Genomic DNA, 26832 nt, shown 5'->3' on the forward strand with positions numbered 1-26832 from the left:
AGTTAGGAAATAACAACAGAAAATGCTGGAAAAACTCAGCAGGCCAGGGCAACATCCGTGGAGCGAGAAATAGAGTCAACGTTTCAGGTCGAAACCCTTCGTCAGGACTGAAAAAAAAGCAGGAAATGAAACAGATTAAAAGGCCAGTTTGGGGGCTGGGAAATGGGAATGAGAGAACAAAAGAGAAGTGAAGAGACATTAAGAGGTATTCAAAACCAGACGAGATGGTGATAGGACTAGTGGAGAGACAAAAGATGGCTCTAGATGAGGTGTGAAATGCGCTGGCAGAATGAGAGACAGCTGCCATGTGGGAGAGAAAAAAAGGGGGAAGGACAAAACAAAGGTGTGGATAAAAAATATATAAAAATGTAATAGGGGCCGAGGTTATGATCTGTTAGAAAGAAAGTTAGGAGGTGTGAGTAAAAGCTGGGCAGAAGTGGGATTTAAGGAGGGTCTCAAAAGAAGAGTGTGATGTCCAGAGGTAGAGGCTTTTAGGGAAAGAATTCCAGAGAGTGGGACCTAGGCAGTTGAAGGCATGGGACAAAACAAGGCGGTCGATGTTTAAGAGGCAAGAGTCCGAGGAATAGGGAGTACAGGGGTGTTGTAGGACTGGAGGAGGCTGCAGCGATAAGGAGGGGCAATGCCATGGAGACATCTAAACATGAGGGTGATGGGTGAAAGGGACTTGGTGTGGGATAGGATGTGGCCAACAGGATTTTGGATGAGCTAAAGTTGAGAGAGGATGGGTGATGACCAGCAGAGCATTGTTATTACAAATGAGGGTGGAGGGCAGGGAAGAGAGGTTTAAGTTGGCAGTACAGAAAATGTGGGTGGGGTTATCTTTGCACTTCCAGATGATTCTAGAGTTGTAGGCCATTTTGGCAGAGGAGAGAGAGGGGCCTGATGGCGATCGATGGTTAAGCCAATTGCGTTGCAGGTATGCTCACGTTTGTGCCACTTGGATGTTGGACTGAAAATGGAAGCTGTACTAGAGCATTGGAGCAATTGAGTCTGGAAGTGATAAAGGCTTGAATGAGGTTTTCAGCAGCAGATGGGTTGAGGGGGGAGTGGAGGTGGAAGTAGGTGCTTTTTGCGATGGAGAGGGGATGGGGTCCAAAACTCGTCCCGGGGTTAGGGTCAAACAGGATGTGAGATTGTGAACAATCTGGTTCAGCCTGAGACAGTGGCCAAGGAGGGGGATGGAGTTGGTGGCAAGGGCACAGCATTGGTGGCAGGAGCTGAAGACGATGGCTTTGGTTGCCTTGATGTTTAGCGAGAGGAATTTGACGCTCGTGCAAGACTGGATGTCGGAAAGGCCGCCTGACAGCACAGAGGCCGTGGAGGGTTTCAGAGAAGTGGTGGAGAGGTAGAACTGGGTACAGCGTACATGTGGAAGTTGACCCCATGCCTGTGGCTGACGTCACCAAGGGCCAGAATGTATATGAGGAAAGACGGGGGCAAAGGATGGATCCTTGTTGGCTTCCCGAGGTGACGGTGCAGAGGTGGGAAGAGAAGCCATTGATAGAATGCTCTTTGTGCAGTCAAATAAGTAAGAGTGGAACCAATTAAGGGCAGTGCCACCGATCTGGACAGAGGAGAGGCGCTGGAGGAGGATCGTGCGATCGACTGTGTCAATGGCTGCCGCGAGATTGAGGAGGGACAGATTGTGTAGATTATGTGCTCAAATCCTGGAGTGGGGCTTGAAGCCACAACCTTCTGACTCAGAGGGAAAAATTCTACCACTGAGCCACAGCTGGCACTTAACAGTTTAGCCTCTCAGCTGAAAGACTGTACCCCCAACTAGGCAGAACTTTGTGGTGCTGGAGGTGAGCTATTCTGACTGGTGGGCTGGGAGCGCTACGCTGTAGGATTGATTTGAACTGAGCGCTGTAGCTGAGTGGGGAAGAATTCAAGCTCGCTGTATATCATTTTATCTCGACTGGGAGGGCATTATAACTTCCATTTTCTGCTGTGTATTCTGGTTAGGATTTACATTGCTGCCCCCTGCTTGTGCTCTTCCGCTCTGCTCATAAAACCTTTACAGCAAAATTCTGGCACCCAAAAAAAGTACTTTTTTATTTATGAGCTTAATTCTTTGGAAAGTTAACAGTGTGTTGCACAGCTAGAGAACACACGCCAGCAGCAGGGATTTGTGTCCTACACCCATTGTGCTGGGAGAGGACCATTGATGCATTCTTCCAACGCCTCCCCCCAAAAATAGTGAAAACATTTGGTTGAAAAGATCCTCTATGGTGAAGCAGAACGAACTGTATGATTTTATAATTTGTCATAAAAACGCTGAAAATTTCTGGTGGGAGCGAAGCTTTAGATATTTCCTGGCTTCTGCTTGGAGATATTGAAACCCCTGGCATTTTTCCAGACAACTGTTTTTTGTTTCAACTAAGTGTCTGATTCTTGTACAGGGCAGAATTGTTAACCGCATAATAGTTGTCCAAGCATTTTTTTTTTTACAAAGGATGAATTGATTTCTTGTGGCATTGCACACGGGAGGTCATGACCAAGTGTAGTCTTCAGGTGAAGTAGGGATCGAGGTTGGGGTATAATTGGGCCAGGGTGCCCAGATGTAATTCGGTCCTCCCTTTCTAGCCTTGCGTTCTATCCTTGTTTCTATATAATACTTCTGATTTGATGTTATTTATCGTTAAATAGCACAACTTGCAGCAGTTTGGGAAGCAGAGGAGTAAAGTTGGTTGGAGTCTGCAGTGCCAGCTTAGAGCTGGGAGATACAAAACAGGCTATACAGTGCCACCACTGGTAGGAGGGCGCGATTACAGCGTGACAAGCTTGCACAGGCAGTTCCTGTTAGAAATGTTGACATAGGAGTTCATAATGGAAAATGTTGACATAAAAGTGTGGCAAAAACACGACAGCAGGAAGTAAGGTTTTGTAATAACAACAGAAAATGCTGGAAGAACTCCGCAGGCCAGGCAGCATCTGTGGAGAGAGAAACAGAGTTAACATTTCAGGTCTGGGACCCTTCATCAGAACTGGAAAAAGCTGGATATGTAACACAGTATGTTCCTTCAATTCCTTCCTCCCTGTCTCTGCACCTGCTTAATATCTGTTGCATATCCAGCTTCATCTCATTGAAACTTATAAAATTCTAACAGGACTAGACAGACTAGATGCAGGAAGGAGGTTCCCGATGGCGAGGGAGTCCAGAACCAGGGGTCACAGTCTAAGGATAAGGGGTAAGCCATTTAGGACTGAGATGAGGAGGAATTTCTTCACCCAGAGAGTGGTGAACCTGTAGAATTCTCTACCACAGAAGGCAGTTGAGGCCAATTCATTAAATATATTCAAGAAGGAGTTAGATATATTTCTTAAGGCTAAAGGAATCAAGGGATATGGGGAGAAGGCAGGGACAGGGTACTGAATTTGGATGATCAGCCATGATCTCATTAAATGGCGGAGCAGGCTCGAGGGGCTGAATGTCCTGCTCCTATCTTCTATGTACTCCCACTCTCCTCAACTTAGATCAGGACCGTAACGTTTTAGGTACAGCAAGCGAGAACTTAAGTGCCTTCTCTCCATGTCATAAAACAATGGCAGGTCGAAGTATTTTAACAGCAGATCATTTTTACGCTTTTAAATGAGTTGCGATTTTGAGAGAACTGTCGCCCAGTAGCTACAGTTCTGGAGGTGGGGCGTGATCTGAATTATGATGGGATAGTCCACATCACTTCATACCTTCTGTCTCCTCCAGAAAAATCCAGACTGCTTGAAATCTTGGGCTTTGAAGTCGCAGAATCTGGATTTGGCAAGCGAGTACTGTTATCCTTCCCCTTTGTTTTTCAGCTGGAGAGACTCTCCTTAAAGAGCTTTTCTCTGCTCCCTTTCTCCTTGCTGCCACGTACTATCCATAGCCAAGAATGCTTCGGGTGAAGTTGACTGCTCGTATGCTCTGTATGTGCCCCTGACCCTGAACTGTGCACACAGTTAATGATCAGATTACTGTTCTCAAAGATTTGAACTTGTGTTCTGTGGGGGGTGGGGGGAGGGCAATGTTCCCTCTACTCTTTTTTTGGGGGGCTGCGTGGCCCATTCAAAAATCTGCGCATGCGCGATTTTTGCATTGCAAAAGCCGGTGAGCCAGCTGCGTGGGAGCTCCAGTCCGCTGCACAGCTTGACGGAAACATTGGTTGAGGGGATAATAAATTGTTGATGTTTAACAAAGCAGTGGCATTTGATTTAAATATTATTTGTATTCAAACAGGATAAGCTTTATTGCTCTGACTGAAGCCTCCGTGTCCCTTTTGAGTATTTGACGCCTTCTACATTAGCAAGAAAGAACTTGCACTCATATAGCACCTCTCATGACCTCGGCATGTTCCAAAGTGCTTTACAGCCAATGAAATGCCTTTAAAGTGTAGTCACTTGTAATGTAGCAAAACCCAGTAACCAATCTGCACAAAGCAGTGAGATCATCTGATTTAGCGATGTTGAGACCTAAATGGTGGCCAGAATACCGAGAGAACTTTCCAGCTCTTTTTGGAATAGTGCCATGGGCTCTCTTGTATTCACCCGTGAGGCCAGACATGGCCTCAATTTGATGTCTCATCCGAAAGACGGCACCTTCGACAGTGCAGCGCTCCCTCAGCACTGCACTGGGGATGTCAGCCTGGATTGTATGCTCAAGTCTCTGGAGTGGGGCTTGAACCTAGGATCATCTGACTCGGGCACAAGTGCTGCCCAGTGAGCCACGGCTAACACTATTGTCATTTTTAATAGCAGTGATTAACACATTCACAATAAGTCCCTGTCTGCGCTGTTCTAGCGTGGCTGTTAACTCATTTTTGCCGCTTTCCACGTAGACTTACTGTCTATTTTCTCCCGCTGTCGTGAATGTTAAAAGCTGAAAAGTAAGCTAAAATGGAGCACCTGTTTGCATTATCTCCCATTTCATTTCCCAATCAACATCTCTAAAACAGACGATCAGGTCATTATCACGTTGTTTGTGGGAGCTTGCTGTGCGCAAATTGGCGGCCGCGTTCCCTACATTACAACAGTGACTACACTTCAAAAAGTACTTCATTGGCTGTAAAGTGCTTTGGGACGTCCCGAGGTCGTGAAAGGCGCTATAGAAATGCAAGTTCTTTCTTTCTTTATTTAAACTGAACTTGGAGACTCTGATACGATGGGGCTAAGTGAAATCAGAGGGTGAGCAGCTCCCGCGTGCGTTCAGCTTCGCTCTGCCGGTGGTTACAAAGCAACATTAGCTGAGGTCTGGCACCAGGCCCCAGACATACTCTCCACTCTAAGGGTATATGATGTATGCCAACCTATGAAGAGGAAAGAAAGATAGAAAGCAGGGGGGTGGGGGGCGCGGGAGGGCAGCTTAATCTTTCCGAGCTCTTTATTATTGGGGCGCAATCCACCTTAAGCCTCACAGAGTAGCAAAAGCTTTGGTTGGCTTCGTTGAGAAAACATTTGTGATCTGAAGGTGGAAGGTTCCCATATGGGTCTGATAAAGCAGGCTGCTTACAGTGAGGATTGCTTGCTCTGGCTTTCTCTGCCTTGTGTGCTGATGTGGCAGTCAGTTAGCGAGGAGAATCGGCTACGATTTCTTCCTTCAGCAGACCTTTTCTTTTTAACTCTTTATTTGCTTTTTAATTTTTTTTCTTTTAAACACAGTAAAATATTTCAAGGCGGAGATCGATGGATATTTTGAGCTACAGGGGAGTCGAGGGTTATGGGGAGCAGGCGGGAAAGTGGAGTTGAGGCCAAGATCAGATCAGCCATGATCTTATTGAATGGCGGAGCAGACTCGAGGGGCCAAATGTCCTACTCCTGCTCCTAATTCTTAGGTTTTTATTTCAGAATCAATCTGGCATTTTCATGCAAGCTCGAGTTGCAAACTGGAACTTTTTATTTTTCCACCTTTTACAGCAGTGACTCACACTTGCATGTGAGGAAGGAAAAATCATTGCCTGAAAGGGTGGTAGAGGCAGGAACCCTAACCACATTTAAAAAGTACTTGGATGTGCACTTGGGATGCTGTAACCTGCAGGGCTACGGACCAAGAGCTGGGAAGTGGGATTAGGCTGGATAGCTCTTTGTTGGCTGGCGTGGACACGATGGGCCGAAGTGGCCTCCTTCCGTGCTGTAACTTTCTATGATTCTCCCTGATTAATTGAAGTGCCAATGTCGCCCATCCAAGTAGTTGTATGGCCTTCGCAAGTCAAAGTGTGGGAGCAGTTTGCTTTTTTTCCCCTATTATCTCCGTATAGTGCTGTAGTAGTGCTGAGGAGTTGCACTCTCGCCTCTGAGTCCACTCCAGGGACTTGAACACATAATCCAGGCTGACACTCCAGTGCAGTTCTGAGGGAGTGCTGCACTGTCGGAGGTGCCGTCTTTCAGATGAGACGTTAAAACAAGGCCCTGTCTGCCATCTCGGGTGAATAGGAAAGATCCCACGGCACTACTCCAAGAAGAGCAGGGGCATTCTCCTGGCCAATATTTATCCCTCAAATCAACACCTAACAACAGATTATCTGGTCATTATCACATTGGTCTTTGTGGGAGCTTGCTGTGCACAAATTGGCTGCCGCATTTACTTTCATCACCGGTGACTGCAGTTCAAAAAGTAATTAATTGGCCGCGAAGCGCTTTGGGACATGTGAAAGACGCTATACAAATGCAAATTTGTTCTTCCGCCAACGCCGTTAGGAGAGGCTCTTGAGTGGAAGCTAGGCCTTTCCCAATTGGAAAGGCAAGAAAGAATACTCGGATCAGATCTTTGCCCTTCCTGCTGAGGGAAGGATATGTGATGCAGAGAGCTAACACGAGGGAGATCAAATAAAATGGTGCTAGATTTATTTTAAGGAAGTCCACTATTTCTTTGGTAATTCTTGTCAGTTCTTGAGACATACTGCCCAGTGATTCTGATCACACTGGAACTAAACCGAGGTTCGTTCACTTGTTTTACCTCTCTGAACCATCGGAGTGAGCCATGGCTAGGGTGTAAATGGTTGATTAAATGAGCTGATTTTTTTTTTTTTTAAATGCCTGGATTTTCTGTTGTCACACAAGAACTCCCCCACCCGCACTTTTTTTTATAATCCCAATGAGTAGATCAGTTTGCTGAATGGCCAGCACAGATCCTGATCAAATCAAAGGCTGGAGCAAAAGAAGCTTGTTGTCAACTGGTAACCCGTAGTGTAATGATGTGAACCAACTGTGTTGGGCAGAGTTCTCGCTGGAGATCGTCCTGCCAAAACACAGATTGAAATCCGCCCTGCAACACCTAACCTCTGCTTTTGAGGCATGCACTGAACAAGAGGTTCCTGCAAGGGAGGTTCAGCAGCTACAGCAATGGAGCTTTGCCTGTCGTGTGCAGTGCATTTTGCTGCAAAAGTGCTGGAACGTGATGCACTCCACCACATAAGGCCAATCTCGTTTCCTAATACAGGAAACTCTCTTTTTACCGGCACCTAAATAACCGGAAATCTCTCTTAACCGGCAAAATTCGGGAGTAGGTTCAGGTAAGTTTTACTTCATATTAGTGGCCGTAAAACCGGGGTTCCTGGATCTGTGGCCATGTAACCGGGGTTTCTGCACCTGTTGCCATGCAACAGGGACACCTGGATCTGTGGCCGTGTACGGGGCTCTCGTACCTTAGTAAGTATACCTCTCTGTAATCCAGACCTTTTGATCAACCGGCACCACGCCGGTCCCGTCGGTGCCAGATAAAAAAGAGTTTCCTGTATTGCTGTGTGTAGGTGTAGAGTCTATATTATGATACACAAGGTATCGCAATTGTGTGGGACAGGCTCGATGGACTAGAAGGGCTTTACCTGTCCGTCATTGTTCGTATGTTCGTTAATAATGTTGTGCTTAGAATATATAGCTCTGCATGTTCACCTTTATTTTTCAAGTTTCTGCCCTGCTCTCCTGAGGTTGGTGACTCAAATGGAACATTGTTCCACGGGTGCTGTGATCCTCTCGTACCTCACCCAAGAGTATTGCGTCCAGTTCTGGTCACCACACTTTAGGAAGGATGTGAAGGCCCTTGAGAGGGTGCAGAGGAGATTTACCAGAATGGTTCCGGGGATGGGGGATCTTAGTTACAAGGACAGGTTGGAGAAGCTGGATTTGTTTTCATTAGAGCAAAGGAGGTTGAGGGGTGATTTGATAGAGGTGTACAAGATTATGACGGGTTTGGATAGGCTAGACGGGGAAAGGCTGTTCCCACTAGTTGATGGTACAAGGACTAGGGGACACAGATTTAAGGTTTTAGGCAAGAGATACAGGGGGGATGTGAGGAAAAACTTTTTTACGCAGCAAGTGGTGAGGACCTGGAACTCGCTGCCGACTGAAATGGTGGAAGCGGAGACACTCAGGGCAGGATTTTCATTCAGGAGTCGGGAATGAGGCGGGACTATAATTTTCGGGGTTGTAGTCCCGCCTCCATCAAGATGTGTCCAATCCACGCGATTTTAACTTGATTGACCTTGTTGAGCCCGCCCAGCGGGCTCAGCAGGCCAATTAAGGGCCACCCGGCAACAGGTGACGTCACAGACTGAAATTTCATCTGTCAAGACGTTTTGACTGATGAAATATCAGTGTTTCACAGCTGTTTGAAGCTGTCAAACACTGATAGTCTTACTTCTAACCTGAGTCCGTCTCCACAGACTCAGTTAGAAATCTCTTCTGCACAGTAAGCTGAAGGCTGTCACTTTTGACAGTTCGCAGCCATTCTGCTTTCTGTGCCGGTGAGATGAGGGACTCCTGGGACCTAAAGGAAGGAAGACTGAAAAGGTCATTTAAACTTCTTTAATCACTTTAGACACACCAAACACACTTACCTTTGCACTCATGCACACATCACTCACCTGAACACCGATATCTCGACCCCTCCAAGCCATTCAACCCGACGGCCCGACGACTCTAACTTGGCGTGGTTTGGAGCCATCGGGAATCCCACACTTCAACCTTAAAAATAGGGATTAGGCTAAAAACTGCCTGTTAACTACCTGTTAACAGGCAGTTAATTGGCACTAATCCCTTCCCGCCTCGGGTAGGCGGGTCCCAGTGCGGGGCGGGTACCCGCCTCCTTTGAAACTGGCATGGAGGCGGGATGGGGTCGGGACCCCTGATTTCGGGATTTTAACCCCCCGCACGCCGCCAATCCCGACTCCATGGCCCAATGAAAATCCTGCCCTCAATGTTTTCAAGGGGAGACTGGATAGGCACTTGAGGGAAATAAACCTGCAGGGCTACGGGGATAGAGCGGGGGAATGGGACTGACTGGATTGCTCTACAGAGAGCCGGCACGGACTCAATGGGCCGAATGGCCTCCTTCTGTGCCGTTATGACTCTATGAAACCGTTCTGCATGTGCGTGTGTGGGCAGTGAGCATCGGCAGACTGCTTGACTTCGGGCGATAGCCACAGCTGAGCCAGTGTCTGCTTTCACCCTCTATCCACACCCACGCATGTTCCGGCAGTCGTGAGATTGTAATCGGGAGCCTGATCCATAATCCTGGCCAATTGCAACAGCCCCCACCTGCTGTGCTGTGCTGTCTTAACTCGGCACAAACATGGAGTCAAACCTGGAACCTTACTGATCAGTGGAGATCAATAATGGTCTTAATGCATCTGGAAATTGGCCCCCTTACAATAGTTTTCCTTCTCTCATTTACTTCTAGTTCCCAGTCACTCCCCTAATATCCCACCAGCTAAAGAAGAGATGAGAATCTCTGAGACTGTTTGGTTCAGGTGAGAAAGGTCCTTTGGTTGATTTGATCTCCTCCTTCCACAACACCAGCCTGCCTTCCCACTACAGCACCCAGGTGTTACTTAACTATGTCCGGTGCCCTGGCCTCAACCACCCGTCCTGGCAACTAGTTCCAGTTGTGGATGACCCTTGGTGTGAAGAGATTAAAACTTATCCTTATGAATACCTGCTCCTGGTGCAGAGCCTTGTTCACCATGCACATGCGTTGAGAATTAATACGCGTACAGTTGGAATTCATGCGCACAACCCACACACTTTAAACGGATGGAAGATCTCGGGGCACAGCGCAGATTTCCTATGTGCATTCCCAGTGAGCGAGGCCCTGTGCTAGGATCGCACGTGCTTAAAATACACTACACTCTGCCCGTTTGGTGTCTTGTAGACCCTTATAATCCCATAGATTGGGCAACCTAAAGGATTCTTTTTTGAGTATCTGTACCTGGATATCCCAATACAATCAAGTCAATATTGCTTCCAGTTTTGGGAGACGGGAAGTTTTCAACAGTTTGATTATCTCAATATCCACTGCAGTGTTTTAAACTGTATTTAAAAAGAACAAAATTGAAACTTGTAAATGTAAATTGTAACCTGCTGCTGAAAGCTGCTGTGATTAAGCATTCCAGCCACTACCTCAATTAACAAAACACAGACCATGGTCTGGTTTTTAACTCCTTTAAGGAAATACGGGTAAAAGTAAAGAGGGATTTTGGCAGAAAAGTTCAATAGGTACAGGGGTAGTTCCAGAAAATGGCCAAGATCAGCTGTACGGTCCTGAAAACCATCAGGTCTGTTAGCCTGAAGCCTATTTTAGGGGGAAATGCTGGTGCTGATATACAAGGCAAGAGTTTGAGAGTATTTATCAACAATGCAGGCAATGAATCCATGCCCATGTGTATTTATGATGCTGTGGGCATCAGAAATGTATTAAACTTTTCTGAATTTAAAATAATTAGCATTGGATAAGGTAGTGGAGATTAAACATAGAATCTTACATGCACAAAAGGAGGCCATTCGGCCTTTGAAAGAGCTATCAAATTCGTCCCACTCCCCCGCTCTTTCCCTGCAAATTTTTTCTTTTCAAATACATATCCAATTCCCTTTTCAAAATGACTACTCTTTCAGGCAGTGAATTCCAGATCTTAACTTGCTGCATAAAAAATGTCTCCTCGTATCCCATCTGGTTCTTTAGCCAATTATCTTCAATCTGTGCCCTCTGGTTACCGACCCACCCGCCAGTGTAAACAGTTTCTCTCTACCTACTCTCTCAAAACCACTCATAATTTTGAACACACCAACACTGGGAAAGCACTTGATCGGGTGCCCCACAACACAGCGGATTCATTGCATTTTCCGTCCATGTAAACTCTTGGAATAATGCATGCAGAACAGAATAAAGAATAAAAACGTGCATTTATAAAGCACCTTCTGACATTCTCAAGACATCCCAGCGCGCTTCGCAGCCAATGAATTGCTTTTGAAGTGCAGTCATCATTGTTGTTTGTAGGCAAATACGGCAGTCAGTTTGGTGACCTGAGGGATAATTGAGGCCTTGTTTTGCTGCCAGCTGTATGTCATTGGGCCATCATCCACCGCACACGAGGACACTGAGCAGATGCTTGTATTGAGGCACCATTATGTTGAGTGAGAACGGCAGTATGTGTTTGGATGCATCCAGCCTGTAATTTTGTGTGCTTCACATGGGGCTTTGGGGGGCAGCTATTTGATTCCCAGTTGATCTGAAGCCGATGAGATTGTATCCCTGCTTCACCACTTTGTAAGACGGGTGAATCATTTATTTATTTTTTTGGTTGTATTTTTGCTCAGCGAGCTAAGGGACATTGCTTCAGTGACCTTTCATCCTTTTATCTGCAGATTGACTTCCCTACTTCTGCGTTTGAAGTCAAGTTCATGACCCCTCCCCCAGCAGAATTCAGCCCCAAGTATGACTTCAGTACCCTGGACGATGAGTCGAGGAAGCATCTGAAGGAAGTGATGCAGAAGAAGTCCCTCTTCTGGTAAGAGCGTTGTTGTGATAATGATGATGATCGTTGATATTCTTTGAGGAAATGGAAGAGCAGCTGTTGGAAGTTGACCCTGCCAAAGCCCTGCTTGGAGCTTCTCAGGAGTATACGAACCAGCGCATTTCAAACGGTAGGACGTATCCCAGATACGCCCCCTGGCCTCCAAATGTTTACAGTTAACAGCACTAATGCTCCTGTAACACTTCCACCCACTCAGCTCCAATCACTGTTACACAGTTGTCGATGTCCGGTGTCCGGTCTATTTTGGTGGTGAAAGCTGCACAACATACTATAGGAATTAAACTACCTGCTGTGCAGGATATCTACCCCGAGAGGTGCCGGGGGAAGGCCCTGGGAATCATCAAAGACGCGAGTCACCCCAGCCACAACCTCTTCGCCCTGCTCCCGTCCGGTAAAAGATACCGAAGCATACAGTCTCGTACCAGCAGGTTTCGAAACAGCTTCTACCCCCAGGCCATAAGACTCATGAACGAATAATTTATTATTATTTATTACTGTTTTATTTATTATTACTGTATTTCTATTAGTATTTTTATCATTGCTATGCCATATTTATTCCAATGTTGGGAGGGCTCGTAAAAATCAACATTTCATTGTGCAGTACACACGTTTGCTGCATATATGACAAATAGAATTGAATTGAATTGAATTGAAGAATGATTTATTCTGGTTAAAATCGGGTTCTGTTTTTCTTGGGGTGTTCTGAAACTGACTCGTGGTAGCCGCGCCAAAGCAATTTTTTCTTATCTGACTCCCTCACTTGAGATAAAAACTGAAAATGCCGGAATCGCTCAGCAGGCCAGGCAGCATCTGTGGAGAGAGAAACAGAGTTAACGTTTCAAGTCGATGACCTTTCGTCAGAACTGGAAGAGTTAAGAGATTTAACAGTTTTTAAGCGAGTACAGAGCCAGGGAAAGTGGGGTGGGTAGATGGGAGGAAAGAACACAAGGATTGGTCTGTGACAAGGTGGAGGGCAGGCGTAATTAAATGACGAAAGGGATGATGGTGCAAGCAAAAAGGGCAAGTAAGGAAACAAAAGATGGGTCTAGAGGAGGTGTAAATGGTTACAGCAGAAACATTACCAACACCTGCTGTCCGAGAAAATGGGAGCGGTGGTTATGATCTAAAGTTGAACTCCATGTTGAAGCCGGAAGGTTGTAAAGTGCCTAATCGAAAGTTATACGGAGTTGGGTCACAGATCAGCCATGATCTCATTGAATGGTGGAACAGGCCCGTGGGGCTAAATGACCTACTCATGTTCCGATGAGGTGCTGTTTCTCGCGCTTGCATTGAGCTTCATTGGAATAGTGTAGGAGGCCGACCACAGAGTGGTCATCGGAGTAGGATGGAGGATTAAAATGGCAAGCGGCTGGAAGCTCAGGATCACATTCCTGGACTAAATGGAGGTGTTCAGTGAAATGATCACTCAATCTGCGTTTGGTCACGTGTGTGCATGCATGTGTGTGTGTATGCGTGTGTGCCTCAATTTCTGCATGCATTAGGCGAGGATGGGATTGGCATAGCCTGCCAACTTGAACATGAATAATGGCCACTTGGGCAAGACACAGGAGCAGGACTGGTGCCTGTGGCACTGTGTCCCAGTAAGAAGCCAACATCTTCAGGAGAAAATTGATGAGTAAAGAAAAAAAAAAATCAGCTCCCGCTCTAGGATCCGGTAACTGCCTTAATTTCAAATGCCAATGTGGCCACTAATCTGGTTGATGCAGTTCAATTTCGAGGCATGTTAAGTGTTGCATTTTGGAAGTAACAATGGATTAAGAGAGAGCTTGCATTTAGATACCACCTTTCAAGTCCTCAGAACATCCCAAAGTGCTTCGCAGTCACTCTTGTTTTACAGGCATGAAGAGTAACCAAATTTTGGACAACAGGGTCCCACAGCCAGCAAATGAGATAAATGATCAAATAATCTGTTCTGGTGGTGTTGATTGAGGGTTAAGTATTGGCCAAGACAGCAGGAGAACTCTATTGCTCTTCTTCAAATACATATTCCCTGCACATTCCAGCTACAGCCACACCATCTATTCCTCACTCACTAAAAAGGTTTTTAAAAAGAAAACAATCACTGCTGGGAGCAACAAAGGAAATGGCAGGAAAATGACCTGTTTTCTCGGATATTTTATCACTTCCTTACGACAGGAAGACATCCTGTAAATGTGCAGAGCTGGTCTTGTACTGTCTGTGTGTTTGTCGTGGAAAACCCTTCTTTGGCAGTGTCTTCTGCATGCAGTGTCTGACGTTGAATTATTTACAGTCACAGTTACTGTATTTCAAGGAATGACTCGTGCACAGCCTTCCCACAGAGCACACCGGTTACTGATCAGGAGCGGGAATCCTGGCCGGTTTGCTTTTGTTCCTCTCCTTTCCAGTCTTCAGTCAGCAGGTTGTGGGTTCAAGTCCCACTCCAGGGACTTGAGCACATAAAGCTAGGCTGACGCTCCCAGTGCAGTGCTGAGGCAGTGCCGCACTGTCGGAGGTGCCATCTTTCGGATGAGACGTTAAACCGAGGCACCTTCTGCTTTCTCAGGTGGACATAAAAGATCCCATGGCACTATTTTGAAGAAGAGCAGTGGAGTTATCTCCAGTGTCCTGGACCAATATTTATCCCTCAACCAACATAACAAAAACAGATTATCTGGTCATTATCACATTGCTGTTTGTGGGACCTTGCTGTGCGCAAATTGGCTGTCGCGTTTCCCACATTACAACAGTGACTACACTTCAAAAAGTACTTCATTGGCTGCAAAGCACTTTGAGACGTCCGGTGGTCGTGAAAGGCGCTATAGAAATGCAAGTCTTTCTTTTCTTTTTCAAATCTTAATGGCTGGGCTGGTTGAAATAGGAACATAGCAACAGGAGGAGGCCATTCAGCCCCTCCTGCCATTCAATCAGATCATAGCTGATCTGTATCTCAACTCCATTTACCCGCCTTGGTTCCATAATCCTCAATACCCTTGCTGAACAAAAATCTATCGATCCCGGTTTTGAAATTTTCAATTGACTCCCAGCCTCAACAGCTTTTTGAGGGGGAGAGAGTCCCAGATTTCCACTCCACTTTGTGTGAAGAAGTGCTTCCTGACATCACCCCTGAACGGCCTAGCTCTAATTTTAAGGTTATGCCCCCTTGTTCTGGACTCCCCACCAGAGGAAATAGTTTCTCTCTATCTATCCTATCAACTCTTTTAATCATCTTAAACACCTCAATTAGATCACCCCTTAATCTTTGATACTCGGGGGAATACAAGCCTAGTCTATGCAACCTGTCCTCATAATTTAACCCTTTTAGCCCCGGTGTCATTCTAACTTCGGGTTAGATTAGCTAACCCCGAAGAGTCTAGTCTGTAGGGCTCAGTGATGCAGTTACCCGCAAACGCTCTTGTGGGTGGGACTGACGAACCGCATTTAATAACCTGAATCACAGCTGACTAAAGTGAGAGATTATAGTCGGACAAGCCAAATGCAAGCTCCACCCACCTTCCTCTCTCACCGCCCTACCTCCGAGAAGGGTGAACTCCTCAAACAGCCGCACTCAACATTTACATGGACCAGGTGCAGTGAGTGAATCGGCTTCACATTTACCCCAGCCTTGTAAACATGGTAAGTGGGGACATGTATTGGAAAGTGACTCTACCACATACACAGTTGGGCAGCTTTCTGTAATGTGATTAGAAATCAGTTTGCATCACAATGCATTCCTTGCTTTAATTCAAAACATTTGTGTGTAATTTCTAATTTACTAAATATACATTACCCACATCATGCATCGTACCACAAATCACAGGCTACTTTATACAGTGGAGTTACCATAATCACAGACTTCATTAACCACGTTATCATAGTTACAGGCCTCATAACCCATAGATATATTGTCCACCATATCCAAAAGGGTGACTGTGGTTTTTCTTGTCTGACCTTTGGTTATACAATTAAATTCAAACACCATTCCTGTTTTTTTTATTCGTTCCTGGAATGCAAGGCCAGCATTTATTGCCCATCCCTAGTTGCCCTTGAGAAGGTGGTGGCGAGCCTCCTTCTTGAACCGCTGCAGTCCATGTGGTGAAGGTGCTCCCATAGTGCTGCTGTGGAGGGAGTTTCATGATTTTGACCCAGCGATGATGACGGAACGGTAATATATTTCCAGGTCAGGATGGTGTTTAACGTGGAGGGGAACTTGCAGGTGACACTGTTCCCATGCGCCTGCTGCCCTTCTGCTGTCGAAGATGCCTCGGCGAGTTGCTGTAGTGCATCTTGTAGACGGTACACATTGCAGCCACGGGGCGCCGGTGGTGGAGGGAGTGAATGTTTAAGGTGGTGGATGGGGTGCCAATCAAGCGGGCTGCTTTGTCCTGGATGGTGTCGAGCTTCTTGAATGTTGTTGGAGTTGCACTCATCCAGGCAAGTGGGGAGTATTCCATCACACTCCTGACTTGTGCCTTGTGGAAAGACTTTAGGGAGTCAGGAGGTGAGACACTCGCTGCAGAATTCACAGCCTCTGACCTGTTCTTGTTGCCACAGTATTTATGTGGCTGGTCCAGTTAAGTTTCTGGTCAATGGTGACCAGTGAATGTCATGGGGCAGTGGTTAGACTCTTGGTGGAGATGGCCATTGCCTGGCACTTACGTGGCACGAATGTTACTTGCCACCTATCAGCCCAAGCCTGAATGTTGTCCAGGTCTTGCTGCATGCGAGCACGGACTGTTTCATTATCTGAGGAGTTGCGAATGGCGCTGAACACTGTGCAGTCATCAGTGAACATCCCCACTTCTGACCTTATGATGGAGGGAAGGCCATTGATGAAGCAGCTGAAGATGGTTGTACAGAGCTGCATTAGTTACTCGCCATACACATCCTAAATAGACCAAGCTCATCATCTAAATATTTAATCAATTTCTCTTTGTTTGAAGAAGGAGGAATATAATCCATCACGAGGCCCTTTATAACATTCTCTGCCTGTTGTTGACCTGGGGAATATACCACTGTGCAGTCTGATATGGCACAGGTATCGAGTGTAGAAACATAGAAGATAGAAGCAGGAATAGGCCATTCGGCCCCTCGAGCCTGCTCCGCCATTCAATGAGATCATGGCTGATCATCCAAATTCAGTGCCCTGCCCCTGCTTTCTCCCCCATATCCCTTGATCCCTTTAGCCTTAAGAAATATATCCAACTCTTTCTTCTTGAATATATTTAATGAATTGGCCTCCACTGCCTTCCTTGGTAGAGAATTCCACAGGTTCACCACTCTCTGGGTGAAGAAATTCCTCTTCATCTCAGTCCTAAATGGCTTACCCCTTATCTTTAGACTGTGACCCCTGGTTCTGGACTCCCCGACCATCGGGAACATCCTTCCAGCATCTAGTCTGTCTAGTCCTGTTAGAATTTTATAAGTTTCAATGAGATCCCCTCTCATTCTTCCAAACTCCAGCGAGTACAAGCCCAATCTCTCCTCATACGTCATTCCTGCCATTCCAGGTATCAGCCTGGTGAATCTTCGCTGCACTCCTTCCATGGCAAGAACATCCTTCCTCAGATAAGGCGACCAAAACTGCACACAATACTCAAGGTGTGGTCTCACCAAGGCCCTGTACAACTGCAGCAAGCCATCCTTGTTCCTGTACTCAAACCCTCTCGCTACGAAGGCCAACATACCATTTGCCTTCTTAACCGAGTGTGATGTGTTGTGATGAAGGTAATGGATGCAGTGTGTTGTGGTACTAGCACTGACTGTGGTATGCCTTCAGCTGCCTGGGCCCTAAGCTCTGGAATACCCTCCCTAAACCTCTCCGCCTCTCTCTCCTTTAAGACGCTCCTTAAAACCTACCTCTTTCATCTGGCCTAATTTCTCTTTATATGGCTCAGCGTTGAATTTTGTTTGATAACGCTCCTGTGAAGCACCTTGGGATGTTTTGCTACATTACAAGGGGCTATATAAATACAAGTTGTTGTTGTTATTGGTAAGCGTGGTGTGATGTACAGGCAGTAGCAATGTTCCTGCTAATCTGCGCGACTGCACAGCAGTCTGGAGGTCCCGCACAGGCCGCTCACCAGCTTCTCAATGGAAATAACCGCGCATGCGCGAAAAATTGAAGGGGCCATGCAGCCAGTTAAAGGGACCGCGCTCCCCCTAAAAAAAAAAAAAAAATATGTTACAGGGAACATTGGGCAGTAGGTGTATTGTACAATGGGTGAATTGAGAGCGAGACAAGGATCGCGGAAACAATTTGATGAGGGTTTTTGATAGAGCAAATAAAGGGGAAACAGTTTCCAGGTAACCAGAGGATAACGGGCGAAGGAACAAGAAGCGAGATGAACGATTTAAAAAACGGAAAATTTTACGCAGCGTGTTGTTATGATCGGGAATGTACTGCCTGAAAGGGCGGTGGAAGCAGATGCAGTCGCAACTTTCAAAAGGGAATTGGCTATATACTTGAAAAGGGAATAAAATGCCGAACTATGGGAATAGAGCAGGGGAGTAGGACTAATTGAATCGCGCCCTCCGAGCCGGCACAGACACGATGGGCCCAATGGCCGCCTCCTGTGCTGTATCACACAATGTCCCGCAGCAGTTTGGAGATGGTTGTGAGGGAGAGCGAGAGCTGAAGCGGCCGTGAACATATGAAGTCGATGGGCAGGCAAAGACCAGCTAGTCCATCAAGCCTGCCCCACACGTGACAGCCGGAGCATCGTAACTAAACACTTCCTCTCTCTCTCTCCCCACCCACCCTCCCGCAGCCGTGTAATATCCTGGGAGAGGCAAGATACAAGAGAAAAAACCCCCAGGGCCAATAAGGGAGAAAATACTCTGGAAAATTCCTCTCTGCCCACATCAGGCGAGCAATACCAGTCCAGGAGATCATGAGTGTTATCTATAAAGACACTTGCCTTCTCTATGATGCGATCTCTGCCCCCCTGTCAAGAACCGGTCCAGCTCCCTCTTGAAGGCATTACACGGGCCCAGCCTGAGGCACCGTGCAAAAAAATTCGTTTTTAAATCTGCTTCATCTGAATGAGAACAGACCCACTCAGTCATTCCATTGATGAATGAACCTATTAAAAATGACATGAAAGAGCCTCTGCAAAGAGGCCAGTGTGTGCCTTTCATTTTCCTTTCAGGAAAGTAGGAATTGTGTCAGATTTGAATAGAGTCAAGGTCGCATTTTAACTCCTCGCTCGCCCCAGAATTTTTTTAGATTTTTCTTCTTCGGATTATTTCCCGATTGCTCAGAGAAATCAACACGTGAAGGCTTAATATTGCCTTTCCTTAAAGAGACTGTCCCCTCTGTTTCCCCACTTCTCCTCCCCCAGGTTTGTGTCCAGTTCCTGACGGTCTTAAGTCCAGATCCTTGCTATGTAGTACAGACACTTTCAGTTTCCTCACTGGCCTTGTTTGTCCTGTGTGTTCAATTCGGATCATCCAAACTTTAGATGGAAACCAAAAATGCTACAAGTGCACAGTGGGTCAGTCAACATCTGAAAGAGGTGTGTAAAACTCGGCTGCCCGTGTCCGAACTCGCACCGAGCCCCGTTCACCCCATCACCCCTGTGCTCGCTGACCTACATTGGCTCCCAGTTAAGCAACACCTCGATTTTAAAATTCTCACCCTGGTTTTCAAATGCTTCCACGGCCTCGTCCCCTCCCTATCTCTGTAATCTCCTCCAGCCCCACAACCCCCCACTCCCGAGATCTCTGCGCTCCTCTAATTCAGGCCTCTGGAGCATCCCTGATTATAATCGCTGCACCCTTGGCCGTGCCTTCAGCTGCCTGGGCCCTTAGCTCTGGAATCCCCTGCCTATACCTCTCCGCCTCGCTCTCCTTTTACGATGTTCCTTAAAACCTACCTCTTTGACCAAGCTTTTGGTCACCTGCCCTAATTTCTCCTGATGTGGCTCGGTGTCAGATTTTGTTTTATAATCACCCCTGTGAAGCGCCTTGGGTCGTTTTACTACGTTAAAGTTGCTATATAAATGCAAGTTGCTGTTGTTGTATAGATTAACATTTTGGATGAGACCCTTTATCAGAGGGTTTTTTTTAATCTGTCTAAGCTTTAGCTGGTCGGATTCCGAATTTATTGAAATTCTTATCCAAGGGATTGAGATTCCTCATCCTAACAGTTACTCTCCAGTATCCATACACTAGCCAAGGAAGGCAGGTAGTACTGATTGTTCATGTGTATCGTCCTGCATTTGAATTGCTCGCGTTAGAGGATTAAAAAAAAATGAGGAGAGATTGGGTCGACTAGGCCTGTATTCACTAGAGTTTAGAAGAATGAGAGGGGATCTCATTGAAACGTATAAAATTCTGACAGGGCTAGACAGACTGGATGCAGGGAGGATGTTTCCCCTGGCTGGGGGGGTCTGGAACGAGGGGTCACAGTCTCAGGATACGGGGTAGGACATTTAGGACTGAGATGAGGAGAAATTTCTTCACTCAGAGGGTGGTGAACCTGTGGAATTCTCTACCACAGAAGGCTGTGGAGGCCAAGTCACTGAATATATTTAAGGAGGAGATAGATAGATTTCTAGACACAAAAGGCGTCAAGGGGTATGGGGAGAGAGCGGGAATATGGTATTGAGATACAGGATCAGCCATGATCATATTGAATGGCGGAGCAGGGCCGAATGGCCTACCCCTGCTCCTATTTTTCTATGTTTCTAAAGGCTGACATTGACTGGTTGGGTCGAATGGCCTGTTTCCACAATAGAAAATGCTGGAAATACTCAGCAGGTCAGGCAGCATCTGTGGAGAGAAACAGAGTTAACGTTTCAGGTCGATAACTTGTTCTGACGAAGGGTCATCGACCTGAAACATTAACTCTGTTTCTCTCTCCACAGGTGCTGCCTGACTTGCTGAGTATTTTCAGCATTTTCTGTTTTCATTTCAGATTTCCAGCATCCGCAGTATTTTGCTTTTGTACAGCCTGTTTCCATGTTGTAACTTCTATGTATTTCTGTGAATAACCCTGTTAACTAATTCATGTAGTTTTCCATTCTGTTCCTTGTGTGTGAATCGTGTAACTTGGGGAGGGGGGGATGGGACGGGGGGGTAGCAGTTTAGCAAATGTGCACATTAAGCATCCTGTGTGACCCAGGGATTGGTGACTGCACACGCTGGGTTACCAATGCAAATTATCAAGATAATCGAGTGTGTTCGATTGTCATCCTGTACTTCTATGAATCATGCAACCTGGGGCGAATGGCTGACTGTGCATGTTTGCTGTGTGAATTGTGTAACCTTGGAGGGAGTTTCTGCAAGTATTAACCATCAGGCAGCCGCACAAACCTTAGCTGGCAACTGCCCACGGTTATGCACTAAACTCCACGTCGTTTTTTCAGAGATCAAATGGCTAAGGGAAGTCACTAAGACGGGATGGGATCCGATGTCTTTGCACTCGCCCTGTGGGCTGTAATTGGATCAAGCGCTAATGTGCCAGGGAAGCAGAGTAATCCAATAACTGCTGACAAACAGGGCTAAGGGCTAACAATGGAGGACCAGACACGTGAGCCTTCGAGCTGCCGAGCTCACCGCTCACCAGCTGGGTTCCTCTCCATGGTCTCCACCTTTTTTATATTAAACGCCCAGTTGTAAAGTGAAACTGGTTGAATAGTAGAAAGAAAAGACTTGCCTTTCTATTAGCACCTTTCACGACCTCAGGACGTCCCAAAGTGCTTTACAGCCAATGAAGTACTTTTGAAGTGTAGTCACTGATGTAATGTAGGAATAATAGCATGGGGCATTCAGCAAAGGCAGAGAAGGATCGAGCGTTCATACATGCCAGCTGATTTGATCCTCCGCAGTTGCCCCAAGCTGGTATCACACACCTTCTGCTGACCTGCTATAGAGCAGCAGGACTAACAGGAGCTCATCGGCAGCCTATGCATATGCTTGGCACAAGGAACCATGAAAGGCGGGGGGAATAACAAGTACTCCAAAAAGTTCAAGTCCCACTCCAGAGCCGTGAACACAAAAATCCAGGCTGACGCTCCAGTGCAGTACTGAGGGAGCGCTGCACTGTCGGAGGTGCCGTCTTTCAGATGAGACGTTAAATCGAGGCCCCGTCTGCTCTTTCAGGTGGACGTAAACAATCCCATGGCACTATTATGAAGAAGAGCAGGGGAGTTCTCCCCGGTGTCCTGGCCAATATTTATCCCTCAATCAACGTCACTTTAAAAAAAAAAGATTATCTGGTCATTAGCACATTGCTAGTTGTGGGAGCTTGCAGTGCGCTAATTGGCTGCCGCGTTTCCTACATTACAACAGTGACTACACTTCCAAAAGTACTTTGTTGGCTGTAAAGTGCTTTGGGACATCCGGTAGTCGTGAAAGGCGCTATAGAAATGCAAGTCTTTTTTTTCTTTTAACAGTTATACTGTAGATATCTTTGGAAATGGGAAGACCAGGATTGGTGAAGGCACAGCTGCAGAGAACGGTTCCTAATGTAGAAATAAGCTTGCACAAACCAGAACGCGCTCTCAAGAATATGCCGATATCCTAATGATTATTGCTGCTGCCTACGGGGAAAGTGAGAGAATGTTTTCTGGAGCCTGCAGAGTAGTTGATTTATTTGTGGAATAGACTGCCACCTAGTGTAGTGGACTACGTTGGCTGAGCTGTAGCATTAAAGGGGACCCGAGATAAACTTCATTTCAGCAAAAAAAAGCAGAAGGACGTGAACTTTTGAACAAGAATTCACGGGAGGGACGGTGATGATCAGATCAGGAGGACCCGGGTGTCACGACCAGCGCCGTGTGACGTTTTATTTCGTTTCTGCATCCTCGCTCTCTGATAAATGTGCACGGCGCGTGGAATGGGTTAATTAAGACCTTGTGTATTCTTCGTCTTCTCTTTCTCCTCCCTGACCTTCCCTGGTCAGACAGCTTCCCTGGTGGGTGGGACAGCTGGATACCTCCCCCCCCCAGGCCAGCATCAATACAGCCATTTAACTGGCCTGCGGGAAACGCAGCCTAATTGACACCTGCTTGTGGATTTTTGTTTCCTGGAGGCCGCATTTTTCTTTCCTTTCACCGTGACGGGCAAAAGGCCCCATCAACCTCCCCACAGCAGCATGATCGAGATGGGTTTAATTTATACTTTTGCAGTACGGAATTTAAAAAAAAATTTTTTTTTTACACTTTTTTCCCCCCGGGATGTAAACGATTCTGGAAAAGATATATTTATTACCCGTTCCTAGTTGCCCTGACAACCTCAGAGGGCATTAAGACTCGATCGCATAATTGGAGTCATGCATAGATCAGAGAGCTGGAGTGTCAAGTTCTCTTCCCTGCAGGACAGGAGTGGGCTTTAATGACCCCTATAGCAGCTTTTTTTGAGTACCTAAAATTATCAAATTTATTTAGTTCAATTTTACAACTTGCTACAACAGGATTTGAACTTTCAACCTCTGGGTGCTACCATAACCACTACACCACCTCAGCAAAATATAGAGTTTAAAAAAAACAGTTTCCCTTCTTACATTTCATAAATAACTTCCACCCTCCCACCCGCCCCCACCTTGTTAACACTCCCTCATAGCGCAAATCATTCTCTAGCTGAGAAAGTGGGCAATGGGCACAATATGTCCCATTTTCTGTCCTCTACTGGTGCTCCTGTTGGTTCGACCGGCAGAAGGTGCTTGAAGGTACTGTATATAGGTTTCTGGCTAATGTCGTGCTAATCCTGCATTAGCCAGAATAGCACTCGACAGTTGGTGGCAAAGCCTTCAGGGAAAGTTAGCTAAATATTAATGATTCGCAGCATTCAGCGCTCGCTGAATTGTGAAAAAAAATAACATGAATAATTAAAGAAAGGACAGTAGACAAGTTCGGATTAATGTCATGGAAAAAGCATGATAAAAGAATGTTGTCTTCCATAACTGAATGGTTTCCATCAATGAGGCCACCCCTCCACGACTTCGCCCCTCCCTATCTCTGTAAGATCCTCCAGCCTTGCACTGCTCCGAGATCTCTGCGCTTTTCCAATTCTGGCCTCTTGCACATCCCCGATTTCCATCGCTCCACCATTGGCGGCTGTGCCTTCTGTTGCCTGGGCCCTAAGCTCCGGAATTCCCTCCCTAAACTTCTCTACCTCTTTCTCGTCCTTTTAAGGCGCTCCTTAAAACCCACTGCTTTGACCAAGCTTTGGATCACCTGCCCGAATATCATCTTATGTGGCTCGTTGTTGAATTTTGTTTGATAATCGCTCCTGTGAAGCACCTTGGGACACTTTACTGTGTTAAAGGTGCTATATAAATGCAAGTTGTTGTGGTGGTTTAATCAACAGCAATAGAGTGTTTTAAATTATAAATGCAATTTAAAAAATACTAGTCCTGAACTATAACCGCTGGGCAGGTCTTGAGTTTAGTCTTCAGAATCTCAGCCAGTCTGAAAACAAGGACGCTAATATTGCTCCCAGCGTCCCTCCGGTAGGAATTTGGGGGGGGGGGGGTGGAATCAGCCAGGGTAGCCGCTGCTGACTGTTACCTGTGACTCCAGCCGGGAACGTGTGTGGATGTCCTGTGACGACTGCTTTGGTCAAACGGCCGACTGACGCCCACTGTCCAGGCCCAAGACAGGAAGAGTGACCACCCGAGTGTGGTACCAGAGGGCAGCTGGCAGGCGTGGAATTGTACCTCGGGACGAATCACCACCTTCGATTAGAGGGGGTGGGTTGGGAAATTAAATTAGCCAAACCCTGCTTTTACAAACTCGTGAGGAAAAGCAAATTTGTTCCATTTATGGGGACGATTCAAATGGACTTCCTGTTGACTCCAGAGAGAAAAGGCTGTTGGGAGTTGAAGCCAATTCATTAAATCTATTCAAGAAGGAGTTAGATATATTTCTTAAGGCTAAAGGGATCAAGGGCTATGGGGAGAAGGCAGGGACAGGGTACTGAGTTTGGATGATCAGCCATGATCTCATTAAATGGCGGAGTAGGCTCGAGGGGCCGAATGGCCTACTCCTGCTCCTATCTTCTATGTTTCTATGGAACACGTTTGCTATATTGAGCTTCAGGTGCATTTCCCAGGACAGATTCAGGCCCTGTCTTTGACTGGTGCTAATGTGTCCTTTGGTGTAACCTTTTGCATGGATTCAAGTTAGTGCCTTGAGTGATCCATGTTGGAAGGTTTTCTAGCAATGAGCAAGAGTGTCTCGGGTGACCCCTCCGTTCTCTGGTTACGCTGAGGCTATCTACAGCCAGATGGTCATGTGCAGTAATGGCGTTGCTGTGTCTTTGGTGTCTGGCGCTGACTGATTGGTTACCCCCTCCGCTTCTCTTGACCTTCCCCCCCCCCCCCCCCCCCCCTCCAACCGCTGCAGGCTGACGGAAGCAGACAAGAAGCTGCTGTGGGAGAAGCGATATTACTGTCACTCAGAATGCAGCAGCCTGCCTCTGGTGCTCGCTAGCGCCCCCAGCTGGGAGTGGGCCTGCCTGCCCGACATCTACACCCTACTCAAACAGTGGAATTGTCTAAGCCATCTGGATGCCTTGGGTCTGCTCCACGCTACGTAAGTACCATGACAGGACGAATATGTTCAGATTAAAGCTCTTTCCCCACAACATCATGGTAGGCCGACCGCTTAAAAAATAAATTGTTGGCCATTTGGCCCATTTAGCTCATCCACCCATAGTAACCAACCACCACCAAACCCCCATTATAGCATTCAACGGCCTCTTATATGATTCCACAGTTTTTTTTGCCTCCATTATCCTCCCCATTAACTCATTATAGTGCGGGGAGTTCTCCCTGGTGTCCTGGCCAACATTTATCCCTCAACCAACATCACTTAAAAACAGATTATCTGGTCATTTATCTCATTGGTGTTTGTGGGAGCTTGCTGTACGCAAATTGGCTGGCACGTTTGCTACATTACAACACTGACTACACTTCAAAAAGTAATTCATTTGGCCGATAAAGCACTTTGGGAGGTCGTGGAGGGCACTATATAAATGCAAGTTTATTCTTTCATTCTTTTTCTTTCTTGATCACTTTTGTTGAAGTCGGAGCCCTTCATGATATCAATCCTGAGCTTGCCTTTTACTGTTTGCCCCCAGTTGTCTTGCAGTCATATTTAACTCAATCATTTGCTCGCTGCATCCCTGCCCTCTGGAATTCTTTTCCTAAAGAAACATCTTTTTGACTATACCTTCTGTGTTACTCCCTCTCTCTCGCCCTCTCTCTTTCCCCCCCCCCCCCCCACCACCCCCGCCCATCCCAATTTTCCCCTTCTCCATTTCTCTTGCTCATGACATTCTTTCATGTGAGGAACACATGTAAATGGTTAAATAGCGACAGAAAACGCTGGAAATACTCAGCAGGCCAGGCAGCATCAGTGGAGAGAGAAACAGCGTTATCGTTTCAGGACTGGGACCCTTCATCAGAACTGGAAAAAGCTGGAGATGTAACAGATATTAAGCAGGTGCAGAGACAGGGGGGCGGGGGGTGGGAGGGGAGGAAGGAATTGAAAGAACATACTGTGCTTATGTAAGAGGCAGGAAAAATAAAATGTTGCAAATGGGAATGGCAAAATCATACAGCATGAAAAATGGGGGCAGGGGTTACAGTTTGAAATATAGTTTGAAATTGTTGAACTCAAGGTTGAGTCCAGCAGGCATCCTTCGATTAGGCACTTTACAGCCTTCTGGGCTCAACATCGAGTTCAACAATTTCAGACAATAGCCCCTGCCCCCATTTTTCATGATTTATGATTTTGCCATTCCCATTTGCAACATTTTATCTTTCCTGCCTCTTACATAAGCACAGTATGTGTTGTGTATGTACCTTTAAGAGAAGAACTGATTCTATACTGCAGTACCGGCAGTGACCACCCCTGTATATAAAGCCATAGCAGGCTTCTGTACGTCAGTCTTAAGTTACCCTCTGTTCAAGTAAATACCTGTTTTATTGTTCTCCTGCAGTCCGTGTATTATCTATACTCGGACACTACACTGGCGACGGGCAGGTTCGAACTCACCTGCAGTACTGCATCACCTCACGGGGACCTTTTCCCTGAAGTCA

General features: G+C 46.5%; 1 protein-coding gene across 1 annotated transcript in view; it reads left to right on the top strand.

Annotated features, from left to right (window-relative positions):
• Window positions 1-26832, top strand: part of LOC147105051 (phosphatidylinositol 4-phosphate 3-kinase C2 domain-containing subunit beta-like) — a 166572-nt gene that overhangs the window by 84553 nt on the left and 55187 nt on the right. The window contains exons 15-16 of the mRNA XM_086011098.1: window positions 11632-11774; window positions 25133-25321. Coding sequence (XP_085867224.1) covers window positions 11632-11774; window positions 25133-25321 — 332 coding nt within the window. The remainder of the gene's footprint in view (window positions 1-11631; window positions 11775-25132; window positions 25322-26832) is intronic.

The sequence above is a fragment of the Somniosus microcephalus genome, chromosome 18, assembly GCF_052327205.1.
Source record: "Somniosus microcephalus isolate GS21.2 chromosome 18, FLI_Smic_1.0, whole genome shotgun sequence".
In the NCBI taxonomy this organism is placed as follows: domain Eukaryota; kingdom Metazoa; phylum Chordata; class Chondrichthyes; order Squaliformes; family Somniosidae; genus Somniosus; species Somniosus microcephalus.